Source organism: Microtus oregoni, unplaced genomic scaffold (genome assembly GCF_018167655.1).
Source record: "Microtus oregoni isolate MIOR12 unplaced genomic scaffold, Mior012 000011F_ref0000422, whole genome shotgun sequence".
NCBI classification, from domain to species: Eukaryota; Metazoa; Chordata; class Mammalia; order Rodentia; family Cricetidae; genus Microtus; species Microtus oregoni.
Window position 1 is genome coordinate 31,113,920 of NW_024543070.1, and position 12,449 is coordinate 31,126,368.

General features: G+C 36.6%; 1 protein-coding gene across 1 annotated transcript in view; it reads left to right on the forward strand.

Annotated features, from left to right (window-relative positions):
• The first annotated feature begins 418 nt into the window (after positions 1 to 418).
• The window catches only part of LOC121453584 (coiled-coil domain-containing protein 178-like), a 316,272-nt gene continuing 304,241 nt past the window's right edge, over positions 419 to 12,449 (forward strand). Inside the window, exons 1-4 of the mRNA XM_041660455.1 lie at positions 419 to 589; positions 3,965 to 3,987; positions 7,564 to 7,569; positions 12,288 to 12,367. Of these exons, the coding sequence (XP_041516389.1) occupies positions 419 to 589; positions 3,965 to 3,987; positions 7,564 to 7,569; positions 12,288 to 12,367 (280 nt within the window). The remainder of the gene's footprint in view (positions 590 to 3,964; positions 3,988 to 7,563; positions 7,570 to 12,287; positions 12,368 to 12,449) is intronic.

Consider the following 12,449-nt stretch of genomic DNA (forward strand, 5'->3'; position numbering starts at 1 on the left):
GTGTCACCTTTACTCATTCTCCACTAGGTCCATGAGACTGGGTCCCTCTCTGAAGCCAGAGCTCATAGATTCCAGCCCATCTAGCTAGGTAACTTTCTTCTTCAGCTTGTCTAACTGTATTCCAGATGCTGGACTTCTAGGCAGGAGTCACACTTACCCAGTATTTACATGAGGCCTGAGGACCCAAACTCGGGACCTCATGCTGATGAGCCATCTCCCTATTTCATTTGAGCTTATCTGGTTCAATTAGTTATATTATCTACTTAACCTAAGAGGTTATGTTATTTGAATGTTTGAAGTTTGAAATTTTATTCAGTATTTTTGACATATCTGCTGAATTTGTAGAGTACCAAGGCAAATATAGCAGAATATTTTTGTACATGTGGAATGTCACAATGTGCTCTTCTATACGTACTCCATGATTTCTCCCACTGTCTGCTACCGTTTAGAGGTGAACAAGGGCATCTACTTCAGCTATCCAACTCGACGACACAGCTGTGCTTTGGTAAACTTCCCTACACCATGTGTCAACAAAATGATTGCCCACATTGAGGATGTAGAATCCAAAATACAGGAGCACTTGAAGCAAGTAAGTGACCTACTTAAATCTGGGGGCTTAATTATATACATATCAAGGAGTTATTGATTATTTTGAGAATTTATGCAAAACTCAGAATTATAACAGATTAATCTGCTAGTCTAGGCATGTTTTGATCGTCTCACACTAGAGGGTTCAATGACCTCATTAAAAAGATTTTTCCTGTTTGTTTTTTTATCATAAATAGTCATGATAAGTTGTCATTTCCATAAGCCAATATAACTAAAAGTCAAATATAATTCACATTTTGGGATAAAAAGTAAGCAAACCAATGAAATGATAAGTAAATTTCTAGTTTGAAAAGACAATATGTTTTTTAAATGAGTTATTTTATTGCTAAATAAATATACTAGGTCTATTGATGAAGGTAAAATGTTTTTTTCTTGGTCATGTTGACCTGTCAAATTCTGCCTTAGTTATTCTAAAAGAAGTTCTATATTGAACTCTCTGCAAGTTGCAATCATTTAATTTAGAAATGACTTACTGAAGAATCAAAAAGTTCTCTTATTTCTTACTAAAATGAAATCCTGGATCACTAACACACATTGTTCAAGCACATCTTTCCTTTCTTTTTTTTCTTTATTTTGGTCCCTGGATCTGACCAATACAATGTTCTGCTCTAGAAAGCTATCTGCTTTGAGAGGTATTAGTTCAATGGTTAAGATCACAGGATTTGAAAAGACATGTTATGTGACTTTAGGTAGGGGTAAGAGATCCTAGCAGTGTGCTACATCAAGTGCCATAAGAGGAAGGATCCCAGTGCACACACATGAGCTACTACTGTGAATAATAATACTCATTATTATTTAATAATAGGTTCAATATTATTCTATGACAGCATCTCTTTTGACTAAACATCTCTCCAAATCAGAATATGCCTTAATTCAATTAAAAATCACAGAGCAGATGGGTTTTTTGGTCTGGGATAATATTTAAAGAAATAGAACAGAATATTTATGGACGATATGGACGGTATGTGCTAACCTTTCCATATACATTCTAATTCGCAATTATCCATATTATTTAAAATGATAAAAACAGATCTGCAGATACCTTGTACACTATTATTGTAGGTACTGTTCATTGAAATCCTAATGTCAGGCACATCACATATTTTGCAGTTTTGTGTCTCTTTGATGCCTAGACTACTGTTGAATGCTCTTGTGCAGTGACACATGGTAATTTATACTTTAAAATAATTCAGCATCTTGTTCGGCCAGAAGACTATTTGTTGCCACCAATGACAGAGTACATAACCTGAAAACTTAAGACAATAAGTATTTCCCTTGGTTCATACTTTAAGACACATTTTGTAATGACAGCATAGACCAGGCAATAGGGTGACTGCTGTGGCTGGGTTTGCTTTCTTCATAGAGCTCCCATCTCCTAAAGGCTCCATCATCTGGGGATATAAACAGTCTCTCACTGATGTTTTAAGCTCAAGTCAAGACAACCTTGGAAAGAACTATCTTCAGAATGGAGGTTATGTTATGTTTCCTGTATATTTTATTTCTCCACAGAGTAGGGACCATGGCAAATGATAGAGAATACTTCCTGGATAGCTTTCCTTACAAGTAAATAAATTATCTTTATCTTCTACATTATTGTCCTAGGCTGAGTAAGCCACAGTATTATTTAATTCAGCATGAACTCTACTGAGATTAACATTGTCTCTTTGTTTAATACAGTTCATCAAGCTTCTACCATGATTTTAAACATGGCATAAAAATATTTAGGAAGCATCTAAAATATTAAGTTAACTATCCAAAGACAACAACATTATTACTATTAAAATGACAATAAAGTGATATAAAATTGTCACTATCCTTTTATTAATCACTTTCTTTGAATGATCTGTTGAACTCTTATCTGAACCTTACAAGGCAAAAGCTGTTTTTATTCTCAAATGCAGATGAAAAAAAAATGACCTTTGAAGCTGATATTTCCTAAAATCTCACAAGCAGTACAGAGTCAGCATCTAGGATAAGATGTATCTGATAAGTGAATACATCCTCTCCACACTGTGTAGATGTTTGTTCCTGACAATCTGTCACCTAAGATAAATCATGGAAGTTGAAGTACTCCAAATTATGATTGGAAAAATTGACTTTTCTTCTATCATTTAAGATATTCTTTAACTCTGAAACTTTACATTTGCTGACTGACTATCTAGTAACTCTTTGAAACTTAGAGTTCTCTCATTCTGTTTTTACATTTTACTTGAAGCCCATGGATCTTCAAAATTTGACATAGCTTTTGTTTCCTTTCAACCACTTGCATTTGCCTGAATCCTCTTTTAAAGTATTTATGACCTGCTACATATGTTTCCACATATTTATCCTACTGTCCTTCTAGAATGACAAAATGCCAACTGAGGATCTCTTTGCTGACCCCAGTTCCACACCTGCACGTGGAATGCTGAGCAGTACCGGAAAGCATTCTGGAATTCTGTAATGCTTTATAACAATCCATTTTACAGACTTACTGCTCTTTTCTCGTGTGTGCACACATGTCTATCCCCCCCTCTCTCTCTTGATAAATGTCTGCTTTATGCAAAAAAATCCATTTTACAATGATCCAAGTCAACCCCAATGGTATCTTTCAAGGTGCTCTGGTATTATTTTGATTGCCAAGGTAATCTGTGCTGGTAACTGCATCCCTACTCTCTACTCAAAGCTTCCTGTCTGCCCCTTCTCCACCCATTCATTCCAGGGAAAGTCATAGCAAAATGCCTCCAAGTGTTGTTATCCCACCCAACGACATCATTAAATGTCATAAATATCAGCTCTTGTCCCCTAGAAGACTTTCTCCTACAGCTGTGACCACAGCCTCGATGGATTCCACCATCACAATTACATCTTCTTATTACCTGGTCTTCAAAACGTCCTCATTTTCTCAAGTCACTCCTGTCCACATTTGAAATGAAGACTTTTTTGCCTTGCTTTTTTTTGTTTGTTTGTTTTGAAAAAGAGTCTAATCATGTATGTACCTCTGGCTGGTCTGGAACTTGTTGTATCAGACTGTCCTTGAAGTCACAGAGATCTGCCTATTACTATGTGTCAATTGTTTTAGAGATTAGAATTTGAATGGCTAAGACTTAGATAAACATGGATTTTAAAAAGTGTGGAAAAATCTTGTAATAATGAAAAGAACTGGGCTTGAGACACACACACACACACACACACACACACACACACAAACACAGATCTCATAAAACAGTAGAGACTATAATATGACCTATTATATGAAGTGAAGAACTGAATTTTATCAGTTAGTTAATATTTAAGTAGATTTTAAGTGAAATTCAACAACTGTTTTTTGAGGTGTTTAAATTATGATTTTTATTGAGTTCTTTTGTTTTGACAGTTTGAAGCATCTTTCGAAGAATGGTAAGAAACCACAATTGCTCCTTTGTTTTCCTCTAAAATTTTGAACTTTTGGTATTCACCAATTTTATTTCAGAAAGAAGGGAAAACTGAAAGCAGTATTTACCAAGTTAGATATTAAAACATGGGAAAGGAACTGGAGAAGTTGAAGGAGAGAGAGGAATGGATGGATGGTTGGAATAGAGTTCTCATGTGAATGTGAACATGGCCAACAATCTAGACTTCAGCAAAAAATGACATCAACCAAGGAGAAAACCATTAAAGAAGCTGCTCATCAAGCTAGATCATCAAGGCAACTACATCACCTCTTTCCATTCTCCTGAGTTAGTGGTAACCCTGAGGAGAGCATCCCATACTGGTGCTGTGAATTCCCAATGTCGGAGGAAACAAGATTTTATTTCCAAAAATTTTCATCTGAAGGTTTTCGCCTGCCAAACTAATTCTTGTAACAGTGCTCAGGGAGCTTCTGGGCAGTATATTCTTGTCACAGCTCCCAGAGGCAACAAATAATAACTAGAGAAAGCCACAGATAGATCAAAATGCCTTAGAAGAAAGCGTCTGGGAAAAGAAATGCATGTGAAAAAGAAAGCAATAACTTCCAAATGAACACAGGAAACACAGCAAATGCACTGTAAATCCATGCCACTGTTCCACACAGAATGTGAGGGTAGACAAATGGGGGGGAGGAAGAGTAGTTTATGGAAATTTTCTGAAACATCTTCAAAAATTTGGCTAGATACATAAACCTACACTTTATTAAACTCAGTGAAATTTAAATAGAATAAAATCAAAGAGATTGAAACAAACAAACATATTAGACAATTTATTTAAATCCTGGGGGGGGGGGAGAAGAGACCATTAAACATCAAGGGTTAAGGGACTGTGCAGCAAGAAATCCTCAATCAGATTGACAGTCAGCTTGTCACCCAAATCTTTGGAGACCTGAAGACTTTCAAAGAAATCCCAAGCAATCCTAGGTCATCCAAGATTCCTTCAGTCTCATATAAGTGTGTTTAAATAATAAAAAAGAAGTATAGATATCCTACCGAAGATGAAATATGTATATCATTAATAGATCTATTTCCTGGGAGATATTTAAGGAGGTCTTTGGGACTGAAACAGAAGGATAGCAGATAGTTTACCCAAAGACCATATCAAGAAACTATTAGAAATAATAAAGACTACAAAGATACATGTACATTTCAGTATTATCTTGGACTCATAACTGCTTTCCTGTATTATTTAAAGGACAAATGAACAAACCTCAGAATTACAAATATTTGTTGCTGAGCACACAGTATTTAAATTTACTGTTTATGGTAATAATAAGATATTCCATCATATTTTATAGAGCTTACTGGACCAGTATTATAATGTTGAAATAGCAACAATGTTTTCATTAAAATTTGAGTTTATTAAGTTAAATGCTAAGTGTCACCTCCAAAACAATGACTAAGAAACATCCATAAAATTACATCAGAAAAGTGGAAAAAAACAACACCTCAAAAATGGTCATAACATATGAAATAAGGCAGTTATAGAGAAACAGGGGAATAAAATATTAATAATATAGAAAAATAGTTATACAGTAGAAGAAATAAACCCTTTGTTGTGAGCAGTTAATGTATATGAAAATAGATTAAACATTCTAATCAAAAGTGAAAGGGGTTGAATGAATAAAAATGCTCTATTCTGTTAATTTCTAGATCCACATAAGCTACCATAGGTGACTCAGAAGAAAATAAAAATTCTAGCTGACAGATAAATATTAAGGAGATAGTATTAGTAATCAAAATAGCTTTACCTAGAGCATAGCAATAAAATGATTCCTAATGGCATATTACTAAACACATAGATCAGTGCCTTGTTCAACTACAATCATCTAAGCCTCAGGATTAACACAGAGGTCCGCAGTCGAGTAAGTTGCAGAAAGCCAGAGACTTTAGAACATTCAGTGCTAAGTGTAAGGTCTTCATCAAAGCCCTGTCCTCAAGACTCAAGGATCTATGGGGAGAGGAGGCAGGAAGATTGTAAGAACCAGGACAAATGGATGACCCCAAGGAAACAGTGTCTTCCAGACACAACAGGGCTGATGCATATCTGAATTCACAGAGACTGTGGAAGCAAGCATACGACTTTCACAGGTTCAGTCCAGATGGGGTTAGAACACTAAGAGGGGGGAAGTAGATATGGTGTCTACTCCCAGCCAAGAAGATACTTTCAATTGAAACCTGCTGGCAAAGTGAACAAGTTTTCTTAAGTGTGTCATTGGGCATACTAAGTACATCTCAGGGCAGACTCGATGCCCTGGAGCAGTTAGACAATACATACTTAGCTTCATAATGTTTATTTGTTTGTTTATTTTGGGGGGGGGCTTTGTTTTCTTTGGCATTTTTGTCTTATTGGTTCTTTTTAAATTGATTTTTATTGAGCTCTACATTTTTCTCTGTTTCCCTCCCTGTCTCTCCCCTTCCTTTCATTCCTCTCCCAAGGTCCCCATGCTCCCAATTTACTCAGGAGATTGTGTCTTTTTCTACTTCCCATGTAGATTAGATCCATGTATATCTCTCTTAGGATCCTCATTGTTGTCTAGGTTCTCTGGGGTTGTAATTTGTGGGCTGGTTTTCTTTGCTTTATGTTTAAAAACCACTTATGAGTGAGTACATGTGGTAATTGTCTTTCTGGGTCTGGGTTACCTCACTCAAAATGGTGTTTTCTAGCTCCACTCATTTGCCTGCAAAATTCAAGATGTCGTTATTTTCTTCTATTGTGTAGTACTTCATCGTGTAAATGTACCACATTTTCCTTATCATTTTTCAGTCGAGGGACATTAAGTTTTTTACAGGTTCTGGCTATGGTAAACAATGCTGAAATGAACATATTTGAGCAAGTGTCCTCGTGGCACGATTCAGCATCCTTTGGGATATATACCCAAAAGTGGTATTACTGAGTCTTGAGGAGGGTTCTTTTCTAATTTTCTGAGAATCACCACACTGACATCCAAAGGGGCTGTACCAGCTTGCATTCCCACCAGCAATGCAAAAGTGTTCCCTTTTCCCCACAACCTCTCCGGCATAAGTTATGATCAGTGTTTTTGATCTTGGCCATTCTTACAGGTGTAAGATGGAATCTCAGAGTTGTTTTGGTTTGCATTTCTCTGATGACTAAGGATGTTGAGCATTTCCTTAAGTGTCTTTCAGCCATTTTAGATTTCTCTGTTGAGAGTTCTCTGTTTAGGTCAGTACTTCATATTTTAAATTGGATTATGTGTTCTTTTGATGACCAATTTCGTGAGTTCATTGTATATTTTGGAGATCAGACCTCTGTCTGATGTGGGGTTAGTGAAGATCTTTTTTCCATTCTGTAGACTGTCATTTTAATCTATCACCATGCACAAAACTCAAGTCCAAATGATTCGAAGACCACAACATCAAGCCAGGCACACTGAACCTCATAGAGAGAAATGAATGCATTGACACAGGAGACCACTTCCTAAATGTAACCCCATTAGCACAGACGCTGAGAGAAACAATTGATAAATGGGACCTCCTGAAACTGAAAAGCTTCTGTAAAGCAAAGGACACGGTCAACAAGACAAAACCACGGTCTTTTCAATTTGTGTGTGTGCATGTGTTTGTTTACGCACACACATGCCCATACATGCATTAAAGGATGTGGAGAGAGGATCTGGGAGGAGTTCGGAGAAGGGAACAACATGATCATAAAACATTGTATAAAAATGTTTAATTAGAATAAAAAACCTTTTATTCAGGTAGAGTTGTCATGTTCTTTAACCCAAACACTAGGGAAGCAGAGGCTAGATGACAGTCAGTTGGTACCAAGCTTAAGCTATATATTAAGACCCTCCTTCAAAATAATAAACAAAACAAACAAATAAGTAAATAAACCAAAAAGCCCAAGCAAGCCAAAACACTCATCATAACAAGAAGAACAAATTCTATTAAATATTGAAGTGAGACTTTCTATCATCCTTTCTCAAGTTTCTTAAAACAAAACAAAAAACAGAGAGCTGGAAACACTTCTCCACTTACTCTATACCACTTTTGGCATGGTGCCAAAAGCAAATAAAGACATTGACAGAAACTTGCAGGTTCATATCTGAATTCTCTCGTTGAATCTGCAATGAAGTGCCATCAATGACTGATTCCAGCATCCTATTTATAGAGTTACACATGATGACCAAGTTGAATTTTTCCTGAGAATAGTAATGATAATTTGGTACACAAAAGTGGATCCATCTAGTATTCCACATAAATTAAATAGGGAGAAAAACCTGCTTGAAACTAAAGAGAAAATGATGTGAACGAAACAATGCTTCTCATAACAAAAGCACCTTAAATAACTAGAATTCTAAAAGCAGTACCTAAACAATAGAAGACATTTCTGGAAAGCATTGGTGCACACAAACTGATAGCAATGGAGAACTTCTGCCTAAATTTATTTTTATTTCTATTTTTTTTTCTTCTGCCTAAATTCTGAGAGAAGTCAAAAACATCAGTTCTTTTCTGTTCCACACTTCTTTCTTTGTACACTGCTGGTGTTGATGACAGATGATACAGACAGTTAAAATCAGCTTGTCAGTTCCTGAAGATGTAAAATCCTGAACGATCCCTAGGGCCAGACAACTTTCACGCTAAAATATATATCCCCAAAGCATTTGAAACAGGTATTCAAGTGAAAACTTAAATACAAATGTTCAAAGCACCAGGCTTCATAAGAAATAAAAGGTGGGAAAATCTATGAGTGAATTAAAAGAGTGTGGTTTTTCTACTCAATGAAATGTTTTTATACCATAGATAGAAATTGGGAGGCTGGGTGCAGAAGACAGTTTGGGAAGAGGAACATGGGGTGTACTCACTCATATTTGGTTTCTAGCCATAAATAAAGGACATTGAGCCTATAATTCATGTTCCTAGAGAAGCTAAATAAGGTGAATCCAAAGACAAACACATAGGCATCCTCAGGAATATTAACCTTCATCAGGCGATGAAAGGAGACAGAGACAGAGACCCACACGGGAGCACCGGACAGAAATCTCAAGGTCCAAATCAGGAGCAGAAGGAGACGGAGCACGAGCAAGGAACTCAGGACCACGAGGGGTGCACCCACACACTAAGACAATGGGGATGTTCTATTGGGATCTCACCAAGGCCAGCTGGCCTAGGTCTGAAAAAGCATGGGATAAATCCGGACTAGCTGAACATAGCGGACAATGAGGAATACTGAGAATTCAAGAACAATTGCAGTGGGTTTTTGATCCTACTGCACGTACTGGCTTTGTGGGAGCCTAGGCAGTTTGAATGCTCACCTTACGAGACCTGGATAGAGGTGGGCAGTCCTTGGGCTTCCCACAGGTCAGGGAACCCTGATTGCTCTTCGAGCAGATGAGGGGGGGGGGGGGGGGACTTGATCGGGGGAGGGGGAGGGAAATGGGAAGCGGTTGTGGGGACGAGGCAGAAATCCTTAATAAATAAATAAAAAAAAAAGACAGTTTGGGGGCAAGGCGGAGGGCTAAGGAGAAACCTGGTGCCAGGGAAACTCCCAGAAATCCACAAGGAAAACCCCAGCTAAGACCATCTCTGGTAATAGTGGAGAGGGTGCCTGAAATGTCTGTCTCCTATAATCAGATTGGTGACTTCCCTAATTGTCATCACAGAGCCTTTATCCAGTAACTGATAAAAGCAGATGCAGAGATCCACAGCCAAGCACTGGGTCAAACTCAGGGAGTCTTCCTGAATAAAGGGAAGAAGGATCATAGGGGACCTGGGTCGTCAAGGTCATGATGGAGGAACCCGTAGAGACAGCTGACCTGAGCTCTTGGGAACACATGGACTCTGGACCAACAGTTAGACAGCCTGCATGGGACCATCCCAGGTCTGCTGCATATGTGCGAGAGTTGTGTAGCTTGGTCTGCTTGTAACGCTCCTAGCGGTGAGATCAGGACCTGTCCCTGGCACTAAGCTGACTTTTGGAAACCTGTTCCCTATGCTAGATTACCTAGCCTAGTCTTTATACAGGTGGAAGAACTCAGCCCTACCTCAACTTGAAGTGCCAAGCTATGTTCAAGCCCATGGGAGGACTGCCTCTTTCTGAATGGAGACAGAGTGGGTGGATGGGGAAGGAGTAGATGGGAGTCAGGGGGAGAAGAAGGACAGGAGACTGTGGTTAGTATATAAAATAAAGGGAAAAAATGTTGATTAAAAAATATATATACATATACACACACACATACATATATATATAATTACCAAACAAAAAAATTAAAGTATTACTATTACTAGAATTTTTTAAAAAATGAAGTTCTTATAATAATAATACAATATGGACAGATAGCACATGTGTTCATCTATTCATCTATACTTATATATATTACATACAAGTTTTATAAACACACACATATATATTATATATATATACATATATATATTAAGGGCAGGGTCCTTATGTGGTCCTTATATGGAATATTCATTATAGCTACATCCATACAGACAGAAAGCAGATTGGTCATTAATAAAGACCAGTAGGAGGGAGAGATGAGACTGCTTAATAACATTGTCAATTTTTAAAATTTGATTTTAAAAGTACTATAGAAAAATTAATTAGTATTAGAACAAAATCCAAAAAATAATACACAATACTACAACTAGCCTTGTATGGTGGTGCATGCCTCTAATCCTATCAGAGACAGAGGCAGGAAAATCACTGTGTGCTTGAGGCAAGTCTGATCGTCATAAAGAGTTCCATGATAACCAGTCCTATATAGAGGGAACCAAAAACAAACAGAAAAAAACAACAAAGCCCTCAAAACTATAGTTAATAGTGTATGATAACTTGTCATAATATTCAGGGAAGATTGCAAGCCAAAGAGAAAAGCATTATTTAATCCTTGATTTGGAGAATATTATTTTATTATTTTAAAAATAAAAAAAATTATGATTTTCAGTAAAAAAAAAAATTGGAATAAAAGCGAAAGCAAGAAGTAAGTAATGTATCTCATGAAAAAACAAACTTTTAAAAATATCTTTAAAAATAATAACATGAGCCGGGCGGTGGTGGCGCACGCCTTTAATCCCAGCACTTGGGAGGCAGAGGCAGGCAGATCTCTGAGTTTGAAACCAGCCTGGTCTACAAGAGCTAGTTCCAGGACAGGCTCCAAAAAAAACCACAGAGAAACCCTGCCTGGAAAAAAAAACAAACAAACAAACAAAAAAAAAATAACATGAAATAGTGAAAATATTAATGATATTAAAATAATGGAAAATTTTATGCAACAAAGTGAGATATAAAATTTGATGGTGAATTTTATGAAATATGAAATATTACTGCTATATGATATTGCATGTGGTCTCCAAGCTTGAGCTATTTTATGAGCTTTAAAGGTGTTTGGTATGCGTGGAGATTTTGTTAATTATAATGAATCTTTAATAAAATTAAATTATTTAGATGAGCTTAAAAAACAGCTTTTTTCCATTGATGCTTGATTCATGTTAAAATTTTGATCAGTGAAAATATAAAATTTTTAAAAGGTGTGAAGACTCGGTTTAGAATTAGAGTAGGGAAATCCTGAACGTCAGAAATAAGGTATTAGCCAAACTATGCAGCCCCAGTAAGAAGAGCGCCTTAGAAAGAATAGCATTTTTCTGGACACTTTTCTAAAATTTTGCTACTTTTATTTCTGAAATTATTACCTTTACTCTTTGTGGTTTATATTGGCTTCTAAGAACTCACTAATCTGAAAAGAAAGTACGTATCATCTCATCCTATTGATCTTTGATCAAAATTCTCTTGGAACCAGAGAGCAGGCTCAAGGGTTTACAGGGCACACTGCTCTTGTACAGGACCCTAGCTCAGTTCTCAGGGCCTACCACAGACACGTCACAACCACTGAACTCCACCACCAGGGGTTTTAATCTACTCTTCTGGTAGGCAAGCTGCCACACATATGTAACGAATATAAACATGCATGCACACACACACACATGCCACATATAAATCAAGCCACATCTCAAAAATTCTAAAAATACAAATTTCTAAATAAAAATACTGTTTTAATGTCCTCTCAAGAAAGCCCAAGGTATCTGTAATTGTTAAAACTTTCTGTTAATTTAAGTATAAACACTACTGGATAATAAAATGTCTTATATCATTCTACTATTTAGTAGGATTGCCATGTAAATGACATTTAACATTCCACAAAAATGTTTTAGCAAATTTTATTTAATAACTTTTAATGTATGTGTTTTTTAAAAACTGATACTGTCTTCCTCGTTACGTATGTGTAGGACTTCTACCACTAAAGATGTTAAAGATGATTCGGGTGTCACTGTCCCAGAGAAAGATGTCCGCCCAAAAAAAGCAAGGGGTAAGTTTGCTTTTCATACTTAAAGATATATAAATGTTTTTGGTCATTGACCTTTTATTTAATAGAGTTTTAAGATGCACAA